General features: G+C 43.1%; 1 protein-coding gene across 2 annotated transcripts in view; it reads left to right on the forward strand.

The window, feature by feature from the left end:
* shtn1 (shootin 1) overlaps positions 1-22,678 on the forward strand; it is a 132,831-nt gene that overhangs the window by 83,119 nt on the left and 27,034 nt on the right. The window contains exons 13-16 of one of the 2 annotated variants that reach the window (XM_085994410.1): positions 2,017-2,114; positions 3,621-3,683; positions 14,044-14,152; positions 14,655-14,852. In XM_085994410.1, the coding sequence (XP_085850536.1) occupies positions 2,017-2,114; positions 3,621-3,683; positions 14,044-14,152; positions 14,655-14,824 (440 nt within the window). In that variant the 3' untranslated portion in view covers positions 14,825-14,852. Of the gene's footprint in view, positions 1-2,016; positions 2,115-3,620; positions 3,684-14,043; positions 14,153-14,654; positions 14,853-22,678 lie in introns of those variants that run through there. The other variant, XM_085994409.1, reaches the window with a different exon arrangement.

Raw genomic sequence — 22,678 nt, forward strand, 5'->3', positions numbered from 1 at the left:
AAGTTAGGTGATTAGCGCTTGATTTAGCACTCCAGTTCTTTCTTGGAGTGCTAATGATCAATTTAGCGGGAGGTCAGAAGGATTAGCGCCTGGCGCTAATTCTCCAACTTTTTTAAATTTAGCGCTCCAACCGGGGCGATACCGAATTTCTAGCCCATAATTTCTTAAAATGATGATTAATAGTTGAGTTGTTTAGTACACCTCTGTCATCTGTTTGCAGCCAAACTGGCCCCATGCTTTTATAAAGAACTGTACTTGTAATTTTGCTTCATTCAAGCTAACAAAACATCAGGCATGATAATGAAGCAGTCCGTGCCCGCATGCAGCAAGACTTGGACAACATCCAGGCTTGGGCTGATAAGTGGCAGGTAACATTCACGCCACACAAGTGTCAGGCACTAACCATCTCCAACAAGCGATCGTCTAACCACCACCCCATGATATTCAATAGTATTACCATCATCGAATCCCATACCATCAACATCCTTGGGGGGTCACCATTGACCAGAAACTTAACTGGACCAGCCTCATAAATACTGTGGCTACAAGAGCAGGTCAGAGGCTGGGTATTCTGCGGCAAGTGTCTCACCTTCTGACTCCCCAAAGCCTTTCCACCATCTACAAGGCACAAGTCAGGAGTGTAATGGAATATGCTCCACTTGCCTGGATGAGTGTAGCTCCAACAACACTCAAGAAGCTCGACACCATCCAAGACAAAGCAGCCCACTTGATCATCACCCCATCCACCACCTTAAACATTCACTCACTGCAACTCGCCAAGGCTTCTTCGGCAGCACCTCCCAAACCTGCGACCTCTACCACCTAGAAGGACAAGGGCAGCAGGCGCATGGGAACACCGCCACCTCCAAGTCACACACAAGCCTGACTTGGAAATATATCACCGTTCCTTCATTGTTGCTGGGTCAAAATCTGGGAACTCCCTCCCTAACAGCACTGTGGGAGTACCTTCACCACACAGACTGCAGCGGTTCAAGAAAGTGGCTCACCACCACCTACTCAGGGGCAATTAGGGATGGGCAATAAATGTTGGCCTTGCCAGCAACGCCCACATCCCATGAATGAATAAATTTTTAAAAAACTGCTGTTAATGTTGCATTTAGACATAGACATAGAAGATAGGAGCAGGAGTAGGCCATTCGGCCCTTCGAGCCTGCTCCGCCATTCAACGAGATCATGGCTGATCATCCAAACCCTAGCACCTGGTCCCTACACCGACAGCCATCCCACCCAAGCCCTATCCCTGTAACCCCATAACCCCACGTATTTAATCCCCCCTAACACTAAGGGCCAATTTTTTTATCATGGCCAATCAACCTAACCCGCACATCTTTGTACTGTATTCTATCTGTATTTCCTACATTACAACAGTGACTACACTTCACAAGTATTTAATTGGCTGTAAAATGCTTTGGGACGTCCTGAGGTTGTGAAAGGCACTATGAATGCAAGTTTTCTTCTAACCACACTGTGACCGTCCTTATATGCTTTGTAACCAATTGGGTTAGGTTTGCCTCCTTTTGTCTCACCTTTCCCATTCAATTTTACTATGTCAACTATCACAATGTAGTTGCAGGCTCTGGTGGCACAGTGAAGTGAGGTTCTGAAGCCCCCCCTAGCTGTGTGACCTTCTTGTATACAAGAAAAACTTATATTCATCAGCTGGCTGTGGGCAATGCCACAGGCTAGTTACAGCTGTCATTGATATTCGATTGCACGCTTTTATAGTAATTTGAAAAAAATCAGCCCTGGTGTACCTATTTTACTTTAAAATAAGGAAGTCATTGCAGATATTGAAATGACTTTATTCAGCAACTAGGGTGCAGAAGTTGTGAATTATACTAAATGCTTCTGTAGTTTTAAGCCTCCACAAGCGTGAAGCACAATGTTTATAAACGTGTGTGCAGTATATGATAAAGTTACACACCAGTAGCATGTGTGAGAAATTTGTTTTCCGAATTATTACTCTTCAAATCCATGAGGTAAATTTACCTACAGGAGAGCCTTTAGAAGACCTGAAGAAACAGGCAGTTGATGAAATGATGGAGAGAATTAAGAAGGGTGTTCACCTTAGGAAAGTTAATCGTACTGACAAGGTAACACAATAATTATTGCAATTTATTTTTATTAGAAACTTGTAATGCATTTCTCTTCCTTTTGAAAGTATGAAATCTATACACAAAGTGATAGAATAATAGTCTTACATGAGGTTGGGCAATCTCAAGTGAGTATCCACCAGACATAATTTTTTTACAACTACATATGTAGAATTAATGATCAGTCTCCTTGGTAATGAGGGAAATGGAAATCCCATACTGGTGCAATAAAGGGCAGCACGGTGGCATAGTGGTTAGCACTGTTGCCTCACAGCGCCAGGGACCCGGGTTCGAATCCGGCCTCGGGTGACTGTCTGGGTGGAGTTTGCACATTCTCCCTGTGTTTGCGTGGGTTTCCTCCGGGTGCTCCGGTTTCCTCCCACAGTCCAAAGATGTGCGGGTTAGGTTGATTGGCTATGATAAAATTGACCCTTAGTGTTAGGGGGATTAAATACATGGGGTTACGGGGATAGGGTGGGATATGTGTTGGTGTAGGGGTTACGGGGATCGGGTGGGATATGTGTCGGTGCAGGCTCGATGGGCCGAAATGGCCTCTATCTGCACTGTGGGGTTTCTGTGATTGTGATTTTTCCAGTTGATACCAAATATGAAGACCACAGAAACTCCAGGCAACTGGGTGTTCAACTTCTTCCTGACAAATCCCCAACAGTTATTTATATAGAACAGAGTTGATATAATAATAACTGGTAGCAATGATTCAAGTCAGCAAATGCAGCAGCACTTTACCTTTCATCCATCCATCTTTATCACCCCTTCTCCCCACATATGTACTCAGCTTCCCCGGGAGTAGGAGGAGCTGCAACTCATCTTCCCTCAGCCCAGCCCTCAGGATTGTTACACAGCTACAGTGCTAAGGTGCACGATGCTGTCACTGGATTTAACCACTGTAGTCCTGGCTGCATCAATCCAGTACAGGGTTGGGCAACATCTATTTTTATAATATCAAGATTTTACCAGACTCCGAATAAATGTAATTATGTGCCATTATATCTGAATGATGAGATAAATTAATCTAGGCTATTGTTAAAATTCTTAACTATATAAATCTACAGAAGCATTTGAGATTCTTAAGCAAAGTAACATTTGCATCCCTCCTTTGTTTTGTTTAGTTTTTTTTTCAAATATGTACCTCGATTTGTACTAAATCAACTTTGTACCAATAGACATAATTTTGTTTAATTCAGTAACTACCAGATTAGTCAAGATTTTGCACAGTTTAAAAGTCATTGTAAATTGCAGCTCATAAGCATATAATTAACTCTGACAAATGTTACTTCCTCCTATTGTTTTAGTCCCTGAAAAGGCTTTTCACCAAAGTTCATCTGTTTGTTTTCTTTCATTGTCCCCATTTCCCTAATAGAACAGTACAGATTATTTAGTTCAGAATCCTTTAGAGACTGCTGGTTGCAACCATTAATGTAGTTAATCAGTCTTGTATTTGGGTGGTTTGCTCTTCGCAATTACGTTCCATTTGTTTGTTTCTAGACACCATTGATTAAGAATAAACCTCCAGAAGATAATGCTTTACAGGAGCTCAAAGGAATGCTGGTAAGTCCTGAATTTAATTCCCATGTATTTTTTTTAAATATAATTTTTCTCTTCATCTATTTAGGTTTCCTCTCCAACTGTGCGGCCAGTCATACAACTTGTCCACACATCCCTGCAACCGGTATAGTTAAAAATGCCCAAGGGTGACCTGGGTCAATTTGGCCCTTTTTCTGTATGTGGGCTTCTCCCACCCTCTAATTGACCTCTCGTTGTATTCCTCACATGGACCAGCAGTATAAGAGACCAGGAAGTCAAATGAAGTGACTTTGTTGGATAACTATGGGCTTTGTTTTGATTCCTTATAAAGCAACATAATCTGCCTAACCAGCCTAATGTGAGAGTCTGACCTAATGGTTGTGAATAAACAAGGTAAAGAGGATTACCACTGTTGACTGTTGGGCGCAAAGACAACAGATGCTGTGTATTAGGTTTGGACTCTGATGTGTTGTCCACAGTCCAAACTGATTCCCTGCTTTGTACAATAAATACTGACAGACTCAAACAGGTGTAGCTTCCTGTTTTTGAACACAAGTGCTGCAGCTTGAAAAAAATGAAACACAATTGGAAAAAAGGATTGTTGTGTGTAAGGAGGGGGTTTATCAAGCTCGGAAGATGCAGCTCTCCCAGTGACGGTGTACAGAACACAAGGTTCCAGTTTCAATTTGCCGATTAGTTCGTCTTAGGAAGGGTGGCAGTGGACACATTACAGTTGACCTTCATCGGCTATGAAGGACAAATCATTCCAAGTTCTCACTCCTGATTGTTATCCAGGAATCATTGCTGAAAAGTGCATGCATCCAGATATCAGATGAGGACAGGATTGGGATTAGCTGTGAAGCCCCTTATGATTGAATAGTCCATCAACAATTATTTTTAGACTGGTACATAAGGAATGACCAGTTGGCGAGTTTTTGGAGTACTCCTGGTGCCAGTGGAACCATATCCCAGCAGGAGTTGACCTCTTCAGGAGTGGAAAAGGAGGGCGTAAAGAAATGAAAAATGACATTCAAATCAAAATCGGAATTCTAGTTTTGGATTCGGTAGTTGTATTCAGTCCTAGTTTGTATTTGCGTTGTTTGGATAAGACATTAAACCAAGGCCTCAGCTGCCTGTTCTCGTAGTTCAAGTGGGCGCTAACAATCACATTGCACTTCTTGAAGAGCACAGGGAGTTCTTCCAGTGTCCTGGCCAACATCTTCCTTCAGACAGCATCACCAAGAAATAGATTAACTGGTCATTCATCTATTGCTGTTTGAGGGATCTTCCTGTGCACAAAATGTCTACTGTGTTCAACTACATAACCATTACTGATCCTAAAGTAATTCATTATAACTGAAGTGCTTTGAGACATTTTGAGAGATATAGTAACATGTTATATAAATTAAAACTTGTGCATTTTCTTTACTTTTTTCCCTCTTTTTTAAAAATGTCTCTCTTTTTCGATCAGTGTTAACAGCATCTATATGCTAATGAGTATCAACTGCATTCTAACTTTAAACTTCTTGTGGCAAAGAGCCTTATTATAACCTGTATATCTCATAGTTATGTTTTGTTTCTTGCATATCATCACCAGTTGTTTATGCTCTTTAGTCAATTTTCACAAATTTTACCCGCAACTTAACTGTTTCTCTCAGCACTGATTCTCGGCAGCAGTTACAATGCTAGGAATTGTGATGTGTTATGTTAGTGAAAAGTGAAGAGTCTCACTATCATGGCATGCCGCCATTACACCAGATTTAAATTTCTTAAATAAACACGCACAATTGTTTCTAAACTCAAGAATCAAACAACCACACACTTGACAATCTAGCCGCTGCTGATATTCAGCAGTAAATCTGTTTAAAAACCCTTGTATGGATGCTCGCACTTGTAACATTACCTGGCCTGCTGTACAGCTGCTGTCAAATCACTTCTGCTTTGCTCTTCACCAATGCCACAGCGTGTTTTACAAGATATCCGACATCCAGTCTCCTTCCATCTCTAACATGGATACTTTCAAACTCCGATAATAATTGTTCCACATTTTGTTCCCTGAAACGTTGTCCACTCAATTTAAAAAAAAAAAATCTGCCATGGTAGTAGACACATTAACTGTTGAATAGTGGCCAGATTGTCAAATGTAAAATTTGTATTCCAAAAATATATTTGTGAAGTTGTTGGATTCTTGAGATTAGGAACAATTGTGCAAATGTGATTGTGAAATTTATACCTGGTGGGATAGAAACATAGAAACATAGAAGATAGGAGCAGGAGTAGGCCATTCGGCCCCTCGAGCCTGCTCCACCATTTAATGAGATCATGGCTGATCATCCAAATTCAGTACCCTGTCCCTGCCTTCTCTCCATATCCCTTGATCCCTTTAGCCTTAAGAAATATATCCAACTCCTTCTTGAATATATTTAATGAATTGGCCTCTACTGCCTTCTGTGGTACAGAATTCCACAGGTTCACCACTCTCTGGGTGAAGAAATTCCTCCTCACCTCTGTCCTAAATGGCTTACCCCTTATCCTTAGACTGTGACCCCTGATTCTGGACTCCCTGGCCATCGGGAACATCCTTCCTGCATCTAGTCTGTCTAGTCCTGTTAGAATTTTATAAGTTTCAATGAGATCCCCTCTCATTCTTCTAAACTTCAGCGAGTACAAGCCCAATCGACCCAACCTCTCCTCATACGTCATTCCTGCCATCCCAGGTATCAGTCTGATGAATCTTTGCTGCACTTCCTCCATGGCAAGCACATCCTTCCTCAGATAAGGCAACCAAAACTGCACACAATATTCAAGATGTGGTCTCACCAAGGCCCTGTACAACTGCAGCAAGACATCCTTGTTCCTGTACTCGAACCCTCTCGCTACAAAGGCCAACATACCATTTGCCTTCTTAACCGCCTGCTGCATCTGCATGCTTACCTTCAGCGACTGGTGCACAAGGACACCCAGGTCTCGTTGCACTTCCCCTTCTCCCAATCTATTGCCATTCAGATAAAATCTGCCTTCCTGTTTTTGACACCAAAGTGGATAACCTCGCATTTATCCACATTATATTGCATCTGCCATGTTTCTGCCCAATCACCCAACCTGTCCAAATCATACTGGAGTTTTTCGGCACCCTCCTCACAGCACACACACCTACCCAGCTTTGTGTCGTCTGCAAACTTGGAGATATTACATCTAGTTCCCTCGTCTAGATCATTAATATATATTGTGAATAGCTGGGGTCCTAGGACCGATCCCTGTGGTACCCCACTAGTCACTGCCTGTCACTCGGAAAAAGACCCATTTATTCCAACTCTTTGCTTTCTGTCTGCCAACCAGTTCTCTATCCAAGTCAGTACCTTGCCCCCAATCCCATGTGCTTTAACTTTGCACGCTAATCTCTTATGCGGGACCTTATCAAAAGCCTTCTGAAAGTCCAAATACACCACATCCACTGGTTCTCCCTTATCTATTTTACCAGTTACATCCTCAAAAAATTCCAGTAGATTAGTCAAGCACGATTTACCTTTTGTAAATCCATGTTGACTTTGTCCGACCCTGTCACTGCTTTCCAAGTGCTCTGCTATTACATCTTTTATAATGGACTCCAGCATTTTCCCCACTACCGATGTCAGGCTTACTGGTCTATAATTCCTCGTTTTCTCTCTACCACCTTTTTTGAATAGTGGGGTAACATTAGCTACCCTCCAATCCATGGGTACTGTTCCAGAGTCTATCGAATTTTGGAAGATGACCAGCAATGCATCTACTATTTCTAGGGCCACTTCCTTAAGTACCCTAGGATGTAGATTATCAGGCCCTGGGGATTTATCGGCCTTCAATCCCGTCAATTTCCCTAACACCATTTCTCTACAAATACTGATTTCATTCAGTTCCTCCCTCTCATTAAACCCTATGTTCCCCGACATCTCTGGGAGGTTATTTGTCATAGAGTCATAGAGTCATAGAGTTTTACAGCACAGAAAGAGGCCCTTCGGCCCATCGTGTCTGCGCCGCCCATCCATCCCTGTCCAGTCTAATCCCATTTTCCAGCATTTGGTCCATAGCCTTGTATGCAATGGCATTTCAAGTGCTCATCCAAATGCTTCTTGAATGTTGTGAGGGTTCCTGCCTCTACCACCCTTTCAGGCATTGAGTTCCACATTCCAACCACCCTCTGGGTGAAAAAGTTCCTCCTCAAATCCCCTCTAAATCTCCTGCCCCTTACCCTGAACCTATGCCCCCTTGTTATTGACCCCCCTACTAAGGGGAAAAGTTCCTCTTTATCTACCCTATCTATGCCCCTCATCATTTTGTACACCTCAATCAGGTCCCCCCTCAGCCTTCTTTGCTCCAAGGAAAACAACCCCAGCCTGTCCAGCCTCTCTTCATAGCTGAGGCGCTCCATCCCAGGTAACATCCTGGTGAATCTTCTCTGCACCCTCTCCAAAGCAATCACATCCTTCCTATAGTGAGGCGACCAGAACTGCACACAGTACTCCAGCTGTGGCCTCACCAGCGTTTTGTACAGCTCCATCATAACCCCCCTGCTCTTATATTCTATGCCTCGGCTAATGAAGGCAAGTATCCCATATGCCTTTTTAACCACCTTATCTACCTGTTCCGCTGTCTTCAGGGATCTATGTACATGTACACCAAGGTCCCTCTGACCCTCTGTACTTCCTAGGGTCCTACCACTCATTGTGTATTCCCTTGCCTTATTTGTCCGTCCAAAATGCATCACCTCGCACTTTTCAGGGTTAAATTCCATTTGCCACTTTTCCGCCCATCTGACCAACCCGTTTATATCGTCCTGTAGCCTGAGGCTTTCCTCCTCACAATTTACCACCCCACCAATTTTCGTGTCATCTGCGAACTTACTGATCATACCTTTTACATTCTCATCCAAATCATTTATGTAGATCACAAACAACAAGGGACCCAGCACCGATCCCTGAGGTACCCCACTGGACACAGGCTTCCAGTCACAAAAGCAACCTTCAACCATCACCCTCTGCCTCCTGCCACTCAGCCAGTTTAGGATCCAACGCGCCAAGGCACCCTGGATCCCATGGGCTCTTACCTTCTTGACCAGTCTCCTATGCGGGACTTTGTCAAAAGCTTTACTGAAGTCCATGTAAACCACATCCACAGCATTTCCCTCATCCACCCCACTAGTCACCCCCTCGAAAAATTCAATCAGATTTGTCAGACATGATTTACCCTTGACAAAGCCATGCTGACTATCCCCGATTAATCCTTGCCTCTCCAAGTGGAGACTAATTTTGTCCCTCAGAATTTTTTCCAATAATTTCCCTACCACAGATGTTAGGCTCACTGGCCTGTAATTCCCTGGTTTATCCCTGCTACCCTTCTTGAATAATGGTACTACGTTAGCTGTTCTCCAGTCCTCTGGTACATCCCCTGTGGCCAGAGAGGTTCTGAAAATTTGTGTCAGAGCCCCTGCAATCTCCTCCTTTGCCTCCCACAGCAGCCTGGGATACATCTCGTCCGGGCCTGGGGATTTATCCATTTTTTGGCCTGCTAAAACCGCTAGCACCTCCTCCCTCTCGATGCTAATATGTTCAAGTATGTCACAGCCCCCTTGCCCGATTTCTATGTCTGCATCGTCTTTCTCCATAGTGAACACGGATGCAAAAAATTCATTTAAAACCCCGCCTACATCATCTGGCTCTACACACAGATTGCCACTTTGGTCCCTAATGGGCCCTACCCTTTCCCTGGTTATCCTCTTGCCCTTAATATACTTATAAAACATCTTAGGATTTTCCTTTATTTTGCTCGCCAGTGTTATTTCATGGCCCCTCCTCGCCCTCCTAATTTCTTTTTTAAGTATGCCCCTGCATTTTTTATACTCCTCTAGGGCTTCTTCCGTCTTTAGTCTTTTGTAACTGCCAAAAGCCCCCCTTTTATTTCTAATGCATTTTTGTATATCCCTTGTCATCCAAGGTTCCCTTTGCTTGTTGGTCCCACCCTTGACCTTTACAGGAACATGTTGGCGTTGTACTCTCTCTATTTCCCTTCTGAAAGTCTCCCACTGTTTTGATGCGGATTTTCCTATAAGTAGCTGCTCCCAGTCCAATTTGGCCAGATCCTGCCTTATCATATTAAAATCGGCCTTCCCCCAATTTAGAACCCTTATTTCCGGGCCGTCTTTGTCTTTTTCCATGACCACCTTAAATCTCACCGAATTGTGGTCACTGTCGCCAAAATGCTCTCCTACTGACACTTCCACCACTTGCCCGGCTACATTCCCCAGAATTAGGTCCAGTACCGCCCCCTCTCTTGTAGGACTTTCTACATGTTGGCTCAAAAAGCTCTCCTGGATGCACTTTAAGAATTCTGCACCCTCTAAGCCTTTCACACTCTGACTATCCCAATTTATATTGGGGAAGTTGAAATCCCCCACTATTATTACCCTATTATTTTCGCACTTTTCTGAGATTTGCCTACATATCTGTTCCTCTATCTCCCCCTGACTGTTTGGGGGCCTATAGTACACTCCCAGCAAAGTGCTTGCCCCCTTTTTGTTTTTAAGTTCTACCCATATGGCCTCATTAGGGGAACCCGCTAATATATCATCCCTCCTTACAGCAGTAATTGACTCCTTAATTAATATTGCAACACCCCCTCCCCTTTTACACCCCCCTCTGTCTCGCCTGAAGATTCTATACCCCGGAATATTGAGCTGCCAGTCCTGACCCTCCCTCAACCATGTCTCCGTGATAGCAACAATATCGTACTCCCATGTGTTCAACAACAACTTCAGTTCATCCACCTTATTTGCAAGACTCCTTGCATTAAAATAAATGCCTTCCAGCCCTGCCATATTCTCTTTTGCCTTCACATATTTGCTTTGCCTTCCCAGCTGACTTGTTTTTCCCTCTGTATTTGGCTGTAAATCACCCCCTACTATAGCTCTACTCTGTACCCCATCCCCCTGCCAAGTTAGTTTAAACCCCCCCCAGCAGTGCTAGCAAACCTCCCCGCAAGGATATTGGTTCCCCTCTGGTTCAGGTGTAAACCGTCCGACTTGTACAAGTCCCACCTTTCCCAGAAGCAGACCCAGTGATCCAGAAAACTAAAGCCCTCCCCCCTGCACCATCCCTTTAGCCACGCATTCATCTGTTCTATCTTCCTATTCCTATACTTACTAGCACGTGGCACCGGGAGTAATCCAGAGATTACAACCCTTGAGGTCCTGCTCTTTAATCCTTCACCTAGCTCCCTAAATTCTTGCTGCAGGACCTCATCCCTCTTTTTACCTATGTCGTTGGTACCAATGTGGACCACGACCACTGGCTGTTCACCCTCCCCCTCCAGAATGCCCTGCAGCCGCTCCGTGACATCCTTGACCCTGGCACCAGGGAGGCAACAAACCATCCTGGATTCACGTCTACGGCCACAGAAACGCCTATCTGTTCCCCTTACTATAGAATCCCCTACCACTATTGCTCTCCCCCTCTTTTTCCCCCCTTCCTGGGCAGCAGGAGCACCGCCAGTGCCAGGAAGTTGGCTGCTGCTGCCTTCCCCTGGTGAGTCATCCCCCTCAACAGTATCCAAAGCGGTATACTTGTTTGAAAGGGGGATGTCCGCAGGGGTTCCCTGCACTACCTGCCTGCCTTTGTTGCTCCGCCTGATGGTCACCCCCCGTGCTGCCCTACCCTGAGGCGTGAACAACTCGCTAAATGTGCTATCCACGAGCCTCTCAGCATCGCGTATGCTCCAAAATTCATCCACCCGCAGCTCGAGCGCCACAATGCGGTCTACAAGTAGCTGCAGCTGGATGCATTTCCCGCACACATGGTCGCCAGGGACACTGGCAGCGTCCCTGATTTCCCACATAGTGCAGGAGGAGCAGAACACGGGTCTGAGCTCTCCTGCCATGACTTACTCCTTTAATTAATCTAAAAATTTATTCAATACCCCAGTTACAGGTATACTCTAGGGCGCTTTATTTACCAACTGTCCTCACCACAACAGAGCCCCTAGAAATTTAACACCACAGAATTCAAGCTTGTAATGAAAAGAGAGAAATACTCACCAACCAATCACTTACCTGCTCCCTGGTGACGTCACACCCCGATTACTTTTTACCTCTCTGCAACTACCGAGCTCGCAGACTGGAGTTTGGTAGGCCTCTCCTGGCCTCGCTGCCGCTTTTGTAGCTCGCCGCCGAGTCTCCCACAGGTCCCGCCTCTCGCTGCCTGCCGCCGCTGCTCTGAGGCCTCTCCTGGCCTCGCTGCCGCTTTTGTAGCTCGCCGCCGAGTCTCCCGCAGGTCCCGCCTCTCGCTGCCTGCCGCCGCTGCTCTGAGGCCTCTCCTGGCCTCGCTGCCGCTTTTGTACCTCGCCGCCGAGTCTCCCGCAGGTCCCGCCTCTCGCTGCCTGCCGCCGCTGCTCTGAGGCCTCTCCTGGCCTCGCTGCCGCTTTTGTAGCTCGCCGCCGCCGAGTCTCCCGCAGGTCCCGCCTCTCGCCTGCCGCCGCTGTGTCCTCCTTTGTGAAGTCAGAACCAAAGTATGCCATTTCTTTGTTCCCCATTATAAATTCCCCTGATTCTGACTGCAAGGGACCTACGCTTGACTTCACCAATCTTTTTCTCTTCACTTATCTATAGAAGCTTTTACAGTCAGTCTTTATGTTCCCTGCAAGCTTACTCTCATACTCTATTTTCCCCCTCTTAATTAATCCCTTTGTCCTCCTTTGCTGAATCTTAAACTGCTCCCAATCCTCAGGTTTACTGCTTTTTCTGGCCAATTTATATGTCACAGAATCACAGAAACCCCACAGTGCAGATAGAGGCCATTTCGGCCCATCAAGCCTGCACCGACACATATCCCACCCTATCCCCGTAACCCCACGTATTTAATCCCCCTAACACTAAGGGTCAATTTATCATAGCCAATCAACCTAACCTGCACATCTTTGGACTGTGGGAGGAAACCGGAGCACCCGGAGTAAACCCATGCAAACACGGGGAGAATGTGCAAACTCCACACAGACAGTCGCCCGAGGCCGGATTCGAACCCGGGTCCCTGGCGCTGTGAGGCAACAGTGCTAACTACTATGCCACCGTGCTGCCCCTCCTTGGATCTTATGCTAGCCCTAATTTCCCTTGTTAGCCACGGTTGAGTCACCTTTTTTGTTTTATTTTTATGCCAAACTGGGATGAACAAATTCTGTAGTTCATCCATGCAATCTTTGATGGCAGGCGTAACATGGGTCAGAATGAAATAATCTAACTGATTGGTATAATTTTGGTCTTAAGTGTGTTGCAAGTTAATCCTTGATGCCCACTATGCTCATTTGTAAAATAAAACTGCTTTAGTTGGTCAGTTGTAAATTTCAATCATGATTTCACAAAATCCTGCCCTATATCCTTACGAACTGTGCTCTCCCATATTGTGGAGAAATCCAGGTTGTTACACTGCTGTGGGAAATGCCATTATTGTTCTTTTATTCCAGGTAAGACAGCATTGCTGGGACCAGCTTGCACTCTGTAATTTTTCACCAAATTTGATTTTTTTTGTGTGATGTAATATTCTGTGGAGACTTACGAAGCACAGCTACAAATGTGCAAGCTGGACATACTGATTGTTACCTTAATTCCCAAATGCATTGTAAGGAGGGAGCAACACGGCATCCCTTGCCCCTCATGGGTTGAGAATGTAACTTAAAAAATTATTCTTGTTCAGAACATATGGCACAGGGTCTCGCTTGTAATGAAACTATAAATACAGGAAACTTTCTGGTATCCGGCACTGACGGGACCGAGCTGGTGCCGTCCCATCAAAACTGCCGTAGAAACCAGCGCCAATGTTAAAACATTCTGAGCTCCGTCTGAAGCAACAAACCCTGTGCTTCAAAACAGTCGGCGCAGCTTGCAAGCGTCTCTGTAGCTAAGCAACAGCTTCAGCTAGACACTTGCAGAGCCTGACTGGAGAAAAAAAGCGACGAAAAGTAAAAAAACTTATCTGCACCGACTCCTGAATTTTGCCAGTGGATAGAGCTTTCCGGACATTTAACCTCTGGTTAAACGAAAGTTTCCTGTATCCTTCTTTAAATATGCGAGAGGTCCCCTTTAAGGGAGGAAATGTTCCAGAAAATGAAACTTGTTTTGTCCGAAAGCCTTATTCGCAAATTGCTACAATCCACTATTGCAGGCAGACTCTTAAATGTGGCCTCTTACTGGTTTGCAATCAGAAGTGTAACTTGAGGTTTTTGCTACCAGTTAATGAAGGTAGTTAACCGATACTTTCAGGAACCGAAGCTGCTTATTTTGTCCAGAGCATGAAGCTACCCATGTTGTTGTGCACTAACTTTAAATTGTGTTTTTTGTAATGGATTTGTTTTCTTTCTTCTGAAGAAAACTAGTAAAGGTGGAACACTGGCAACCATTACTCAGGTTACTGAAGAAAATGAGCTGGAAAGAGTCCTACGGCACAGAAAGGCAGCAGCAGAAACTGATGCTGGTGGCAAGTTCTCAATAGTCCTCTGCTTATAATCTATAGCTAGTGATCCTTCTATATGTCCCTAAGCATTTGGTTATCTGGTAGTTATTATAGAAGTGAGGCCATTTTATTCCACTTGTGATCCTGTGAATAAAAAATCTTTCATCACTAACATTTTCTTTTATGTACTTTTTGTAACCTTTAAAAACTCAAATCTAGTTTTCAGCTTTGGGAATGTAGGGTTTATTTTCTAATATAAAGGCAGCAATTTTCTGATTTAAAGTATTCAGAACCAGATTTTTTTCATTTATAAATGAACTGCTTTTAGTGTAAAAATGAATGTAAAAGTCAAAAATACGTACTCAATTAATTTCATAATTTTCAAAATTAGCCAACAATTAATTTCACAAACAACTGACTGAATAACTTGAAGTTATGCCACATTTTGTTACTTTATGTACTAGTCTGTTGGAATGCGAAATAAGCTAGCAAATGCGCAGAAAAAAATGGATGCTTTTTATTTCAGGTTTACGACCCAACACAGTGGATGTAATCATGCAATCCGTGCCTGCCTTAAGTTCAAGAAATGAACTCATCAGAAATAAGTTTAATCGAGTACCATTCCGAAGGGAGCTAAGCAAGCATGCAACTCCAAAGACTTCGGTTCCCAGTTCTTATTCAAATCAAAAGGAATAGGCGGACTGCTCAGAAGTTAACAGTCTGTGAGTACTACTATATGCATTTGAGATCTTTTGGTTTTGCACTGGTGTGTTAGAGTTGCTAACTGCTCAGTTTTGTTCATTGTAATAAGGATTTGTTTTTGGCTTCAAAAAAGCTTTTTTTTCAAATATAGAATATTTGATGCTTTTGTATTTTTTCAAGTAAAGGTAATTATTGACAGCCTAGTATTACAACAGAGCATTATCATCAGCACTTCTTGCCTGCAAGCCGCCTTAAAGAAATGGCAGCTGGTTGTCTGAATTAATACTGTGTTAGCAGGCATGCAAGTACACCGCTGTTTTAATAACTATGTACTTGTGTTTTCAAAACATCCAAATTTTACCCTTGAAACTTCCCAATATGTTGGTATAAAATCTGGACTGTGCTACCATCTTTCATTCTCTGAGCCAAAGATTGTTTTGTGTACAGAATGTTCAGGCTACAAATGCATGATGATGGTGATAGACTTAATAGCAGAGGTTTTTTTGACTCCAATTAGTGTCCATTTGATCCTGTCTCCCTTGTGGTGAGTTTTCCTGATTTTTTTCAGCCAGTTTTACGCAAGCAATATTTCTTGCACAATATCCCATTTCTGAGCAGAGTAAAATGTGCCTTTTCTGCTTCACTTTTCCTGCTACCGAACCTGTATATAGAAAACGGAGAAATGAGAATCCAACACCGAAGCCTGATCCCAAACTACTTTTTCCCCTTGGAAATCTTATGGGCACACTAGAAAGCACTAACTGCAGTTATAAATCATTTTCTAGCCATTAACCATTTTCAATTTAAAAATAAATTACAGTGAGGCTGTGCATGAAAAGAAACTGAATATTTATTTTTTAATCCAATGAGCATTAGAATATCCACTTAATAAAATATACAATACATGCCAAAACCCACGGAGTGTAAGTTTTGTTGACTTAACATGAATCTAAGAAGCTAGGAAAAATGAATGTTGTGACATGTGTTGTGACTTCAAGTGTCATATTAACCCCAACTTAAAGGTGAACATTTCAGTAGGGTTGTATTAGAAGCATTAACGTTTCTTTCAAAGATAAATTGTTTGTTTTTAAGTAAAATGGGAGAGTACTTGTTCCATCTGTCACGTGTGAGGATTTTGGATAATTTATCAACACAAAAAGTGCTAAATAAATGGGATCAGCTTGTTGCTTCGGTGCAGTCATCGGTAATTGAAGCTTTGATGCCTTGTACTGTTGTGAAATAAATCTAGCTTTTACAGGTGTGTGCCACTCAAAGATTACAGGGGAGTTAAAAGGGGTTAAGTCAGCACAAATAGAAACGGAAATTACTTTCTGATCCGAGTCTTGTTATAGTGGTGTTACATTCTATTGAAGCAACCTGTATTTTTGATGTACACGTGATCACTTCTCGAAATATGGGATGAATCATTAAAGCAAGGCCAAAAGCAGAGAGTTCATATTTGTATCTATGAGCAAGTTTTGTAGCTACTGAACTTGTTTTGTTGAACAAGGTCATTGAAGCAGTCGTAGGATGTACGAGATAGAATTGTGCCATTTTCTGTCTTTTAGACTAAATTTTTTTCACAGTTCATTTACGAGCAACAATACTGTTGTACAGTGGGCAAATAAGAGGAGCAAATTTAATTTGCGTAAGTGAGAGTTTCTTGGAGCTGCCTTTTGTCAATGTGCCACAGGTTTTTTTTGCCTACTCTTTAAAGATTAGGTTTTATTAACTATCTCAAAGCGGCTAAGGTACCAGCTCTATATAATCTATTCTGCCAAATGAAGTGAAAATTACCTTAACGGAAAGGAAATGAAATGAAATAAACCTCTGCAAATTCAGGCACAATGCATGTTAAATTGAAACTGAAAAGCACTTTGTATTTTAGTGTTCTGCACAGTCATGGTTATTATGTGGAATAAAAGAGTTATGCGAACTTTCTCATTTTGTCCACTGCCTGCTTATTAACCGATGAAAAATGATACTTCAGGATAAATCCTTTGCTGTTAAATAAGCACTTCCTCTGTTTTCCATTAACTGTTGCACTGCTGGCATTTTTAAAAGTACAATTTTGACCCAATATTCTCATTATCTGTATATTCTTTTAACGACATGGTTCAAATAGATTAAAACAGTAGAAATAAAAATATTGCTCTCTAGAATGGGTGGTAATGTGTGACTGTACTGCAGTTCTGGGATGTTGCTTCTCCCTGGGATCTATTTGATTACAGTTGAAAGAAATAATATGAATGATTCTTCTCCCCTAGGATCTCTGGTTATGAAGACCATGTTTTTTTTTGCCAGTTTTATTCCACTGGTTATAATAGAATTTTTACTTTTTTGCTGAGTACTGAGTTTCAACTTCCTGTAAAGTCCACGTGTAGTGAGCAAGATTGGAGACAGAAGCATCTTGTGTGGTGCTGTTTTTGCGTCCTCATGAGTTTTGATGCATGTATTGCTTATGGTTCCTTTTGTTATGAAACTATAGCATGACCTTCATTATAATACACTCCGTGAAACATCCAAATTCAAAGCTTTTAGCGCAAGCCTACTTTACAGTAGTAGTGTAAGATGCAACATTTTATATTCTACATTTTTTGTACGTAAAATACTCTTGGTGAAGAGCATGAAACAATCAAGCTTTCTGATGAACTTCATGGATTTTTGTCAATAACCATCTTCAAGCTGTACCATGTGGGAGATGGGCCCTCTCCCTGACCAGCTTTTTATCTGCTTCCTCATAAGGAGCAACAGTGTGAATATTGATTGGCGCTCTGGTTTTTCCACTGAAAAGCCAACATGCCCTTGTGGAGTTATAATTAGTTCTGTTGATATGTCAAATTGATCTAAAGCAAGGAAGTTTCCGTATGTGGTTAGAGCATTCTTTTTAAATAATTTACGTTGAACCAATATCTTACTTACAAAGAAATTGAGAAGTTCAGTTTAAAAAAAAAACGTAATGGTTTGAACATTACTTACTGCCTGTAATCCTTTGAATTACAAGTATTCTTTGTCTTCAGTGTATAGCAGAGAAGACTATCCAATTGTAGAAATATATAATGACATTATTTAGATCGAGTGGATGTTATGTGTGACTGCACTATAGTACTGCAAAGCTGCCCCTCCTTTCTGGGATCTATGCTTGATTACTGTTGAAAGAAAGAATATACAGGATTCTTCTTCCTTGGGATCCACAATACATACACTCTCCACCCCACCCGAAAACCATGTGATCTCCTGGGAGAGGCAAAAACCCAGATAAAAACGCCGGCCATTTTGGGGGAAATTCCTCTCCCACCCTCCTAGGTGATCGAAACCAGTCCAGGAGATCACTCTGGCCCGGATAATTCTTTGCAGTACCTACCTTTTGTACGGCATGATCTCCGCTCCAGCTAGAAACAAACCCAGCTCTCGCTTGAAGGAAGTCAGTGAATCGCCGTCCACTGCAGGAGCCGGTAGCCTGTTCCAGAGGTCCACTATTCTCTGGGAAAAGAATCACCACCTGACATCTAACCTATATCTGGTCTTGTACAACTTAAAATCGTGACCACTGGTACTCTCTAACTTATTTAACTGGAACAAACTGTTAACTCAAACACAATCTACTCCCATCATCATCTTATAAGCCTCGATCAGATCACCCTTGAGTCTACGTTTCTCTAAAGTGTAGAGTCCTAGCTCTTTTAGCCTTTCTTGATATCTAAGATGCTTTAAACTGGGAATTAGTGTAGTGGCCCTCCTCTGCACCCTTTCCAAAGCCTCAATATCACCCACCATGTGAGGAGACCAAAACTGGACACTGCATTCTGACTGAGGCCTGAACAAAGGCTTGTACAAGGACAAAATAGTATCCTTTGTCTTATAATCAATTGCCCTATAAATGCACTCCAACACCCTATTCACTCTAGCTATCGCTTCATGGCATTGCTCATGGACCTTTAGAGATTTGGGGCTAAAAATTGAGTAGCGCCCCGGAAAAATTAGCGTCCCTGCACCAGAAATTGAGTGGTTGCACCCCAAGAGGGAAGCGGGGCGCAACTGGAAGCGCCCACATCCCTCTTGGGGCGCTGTGAGTCAATATTGCGGCATTATGTGCCACAGCGCCACACGCTGCGGCACATCGCGCCGCGGTATTGCAGGCCTTCCTCCCCTTCTTAAAGGGGAGGGGCCTGGTGCAAGCGCGACCTGGGGCCACCCCACACCTCGCCTTTAAATTGCGCCTCCCCGGCTGCAGGTACGCCCCCGATCCCGTCGGACATAGCGTCCGGCGGTAAGTCAGGGGGCGCTCCCGAAGATCGTGGCCGGGGCGTGAGCGGGGCGCTGCGCACACCAATGATGTCAGCGCAGCGCCGCAGGGCGCTACCGGTTAGCACCACCACTAACCTCCCGCTGAATTTTGCGGGAGGCGTGGGCAGTGACGTGCCCAGGCGCTAGTTGCGTTGCGTCCTGTTAGCGCCCTCTTAAGGCGTTAATGGGAGGCGCAACCAACTGAATTTCCCCCCCCATGACTTCTGGCAGTTTTATTCTGCACACTGTAATGGAACATATAATTGTCGACTGTACTGACTTTCAACTTTCTTTATAATCCTCATGTAGTGTTATCTTTATTACTTTATTCTTGTGGGAAAGATTGAAGGAGCAAAACACCTTGTGTAGTACAGTTCTTGTATCCTAATAGGTTCCAAAATAGTATAGTGCGCCCTCTTCATATATAAAAAAGATTTAAGTTGCCATTTGAAGTCTCAGCTGTCGGCAGATAGCTTCGCTCAAGGTTAAATCTACATTTGTGGCTGTGCTCGTAGTGACATGAACGCACTTCAGGGCACCCATTTGAAAATAGAAATCATTGCATTGGCACGTGTCCACTGTTTGAAGCGCTAGAACACAAAACAATGTGGTTAGCTGCTTATCAGAACTTAGGTGTTCCTTGTTTTTCCTGTTTATCTTTAAATTATATCTGAATATTTTATCTTGCAACTCGTTCTCTTTATTTCACTTTCTTTCCACCATTTTTGCAATTTATTTTCTTTTATTCTCTTTCCTTCGAGGATTCCATGATGATGTAATATCCCCAGGCTTTTACCGGTCTATCTCTTAAGCTGACCCCTAGGGAGTGCATGAGAGGAACCTAACATCAGTCTCTCTGTAATTTGTGTTCTTCCCTCCCTCGCAGTGGAGAGCACTTGGGTTTCACAAACATTGTTCCCTGCTGGCACACCTGAGATGTGAAAGTCCTGGGAGATGGCAGACATCACACTGTGTACAGTGTGGTTTTACTCCAATGCACCAGGCCACCATACTTGGGGCAAGTGATTTGTTCCAATGCTTGCCATGTAGCATATTTACTGCCTGAGTACGGCAATTTTGCATAAAAAGTTAGTTAAATGCAGGATTCTTAGCAGATTTGAGCCAAAGCTAATCACGTGCCCTAACCGTGTTATGCTCAACTATCTTCTTGATTTCAGAAATAAGCAATAAATAATTCATAACGGATATTTAAAAAAAATAAAGCAGTGACCACTTTACATAAGTACTTAGTTTGAAAATATTAACCATAACATGAGAGATGGGCACTAATATACAGGCACATCTTAATTGGTGAAAAGTAACATAAACATGTTTGGATGAACATTTAATATTTCTAAAGGTGAGAAAGAGGTGCATTAATATGCTGGTTAATTGTGCACTGATTGCATACATGTACACATATTTAGGGTAATGAAACTGTACTTAACTGGAGTAGATTGTGCTATTAAACACAGAAAATATGCAGAATAGGGTTTCAATGCCATGTTTGCATATGAACAGTGAATTTCAAGCTTACAATTGCCCTCAAGTCACTTTCCTCAGCTTCAGGATCTGAATATATATGTATCTTAAGCGTATTCAAATAAAAAAAACGGTTTGTGATGTATGAAATGTTAATACAGCTATTGAGGTGCGATTCTCTACTGATAGGTTAATAATTTATTTGAGAGTTAATATATCAGCCACAACCTGGATGAATTTTATTTTGTCATGTCAGCTTTTTTCATCAACTCTTCCCTCCTCCCAACAATTGAGAATAGGGAACACATTAGACTTTGGACAATAAACCCAGTTATTTGCACCTATCTGCAAATGACTGTTAACCAGGATATGTTCACAACATTTGGCCGTGACTCTATTTTTCCCCCTAAATGATAATGAGCACCTACTAGACTGTGTTTCTGTGAAGAGACTTGGGAGCCTTGTGTCATTGTAAATCACCACTTGTGCTTGCTAATTAGGAGGTTGAGGCTTCCTACTTTTTCATCTCTGAATCAGCAGGTGTCAAGAAAACAAAGCACTTATTAGGCCAGAGGTTGAAGTGACAGGTGCTGGCGAAGTACAGAACTGTTATCAGAGAAACCTCTTTATTGTGCATGTTGTCTTTCCTTTATTCATTCAGTCAGCTGTTTTCTTTAGGTTTCGCTAAGCCATTAGAAATGGAAAAATGCAAGTTTGATTGCTGATTTCTGCTGAGTTAGATGATGCAGTGGTTAGGGGAGTCCTACAATTGGCTTCGGCAGATTTTAATGGACGATGACAGCAGGTTGTTATATATTTTTTAATTTGTCCAAAGTAGTAATACTGTGTTTTGTCAGTCCTTCCTGAGCGACTGGTGGCGTTGTAGCTCTTCCCTCCTTGTGGTGGTGTGGGTGGGTTGGGGAGGCTGGTAGAAGGAGTTGGGTATGTCGTCAACAACAACAACTTGTATTTATGTAGCACCTTTAACGTCGTAAAACGTCCCAAGGTGCTTCACAGGAGTGTTATAAAACAAAATTTGACACCGAGCCACATGAGGTATTAGGGCAGATGACCAAAAGCTTGGTCAAAGAAGTAGGTTTTAAGGAGCGTCTTGAAGGAGGAAAGAGAGGTGGAGAGTATTAGGCAGGGAATTCCAAGCTTAGGGCCTTGGCAGCTGAAAGCACGATCACCAATGGTGGAACGATTGAAATCCGGGATGCTCAAGAGGCCAGAATTAGAGGAACACCGATATCTTGGATGGTTGTAGGACTGGAGGGTATTACAGAGCTAGGGAGGGGTAAGAGCATGGACAGATTTGAAAACAAGGATGAGAATTTTAAAACTGAGGCGTTGCTTAACCGGGAGCCAATGTACGTCAGTGAGCACAGGGGTGATGGGTGAACGGGACTTGGTGTGAGTTAGGACACGGGCAGCAGAGTTTTGGATGACCTCATGTTTACAGTGGGTAGAATGTGGGAGGCCGGCCAGGGGTGCGTTGGAATAGTCAAATCTAGAGGAAACAAAGGCATGGATGAGGGATTCAGCAGCAGATGAGCTGAGGCAGGGACGGAGTCGGGCTATGTTACGGAGCTGGAAATAGGCTTCTTAGTCAAGCTCCAGAAGGTTCTGTGAAAGGAAAGAGAGGTGAAAGACCAAGTGCTATTGTATTAATGTTACAGTGTGGCAAAGCCACCAAGAGACTCTTGCAGTAATGTATATAATTGCCTTTAACAGGGGCTTGTTACCTTTAAGTGTTTGCTCTGTATAAACAGCGCAGGTTTGGTAAAATGGCGATCCAGCGCGATGATGTCATCACGCAGGTCACGTGACATTCCCAACGGCGGGAAACGTGATGACGTCAGAGGGGAGAGGCGTTCCCTCTCGGTCCTGGTAGAACCAGTTGGTGTACAGACCTGTAGAGTTTCTCCTGCATTTTTGTTTGTAACTTTTACTAGTGCATTAAACCACGTTTGGTTAACTGCTAATTTCAGTCTCAGTACTTTCGTTAGGAGTTCAAGCACTCCTACAACGGGTTATTATAATAATCTGTAGCATTGATACAAGTCAGCAACTGCAACT

Source organism: Somniosus microcephalus, chromosome 8, assembly GCF_052327205.1.
Source record: "Somniosus microcephalus isolate GS21.2 chromosome 8, FLI_Smic_1.0, whole genome shotgun sequence".
Lineage (NCBI taxonomy): Eukaryota > Metazoa > Chordata > Chondrichthyes > Squaliformes > Somniosidae > Somniosus > Somniosus microcephalus.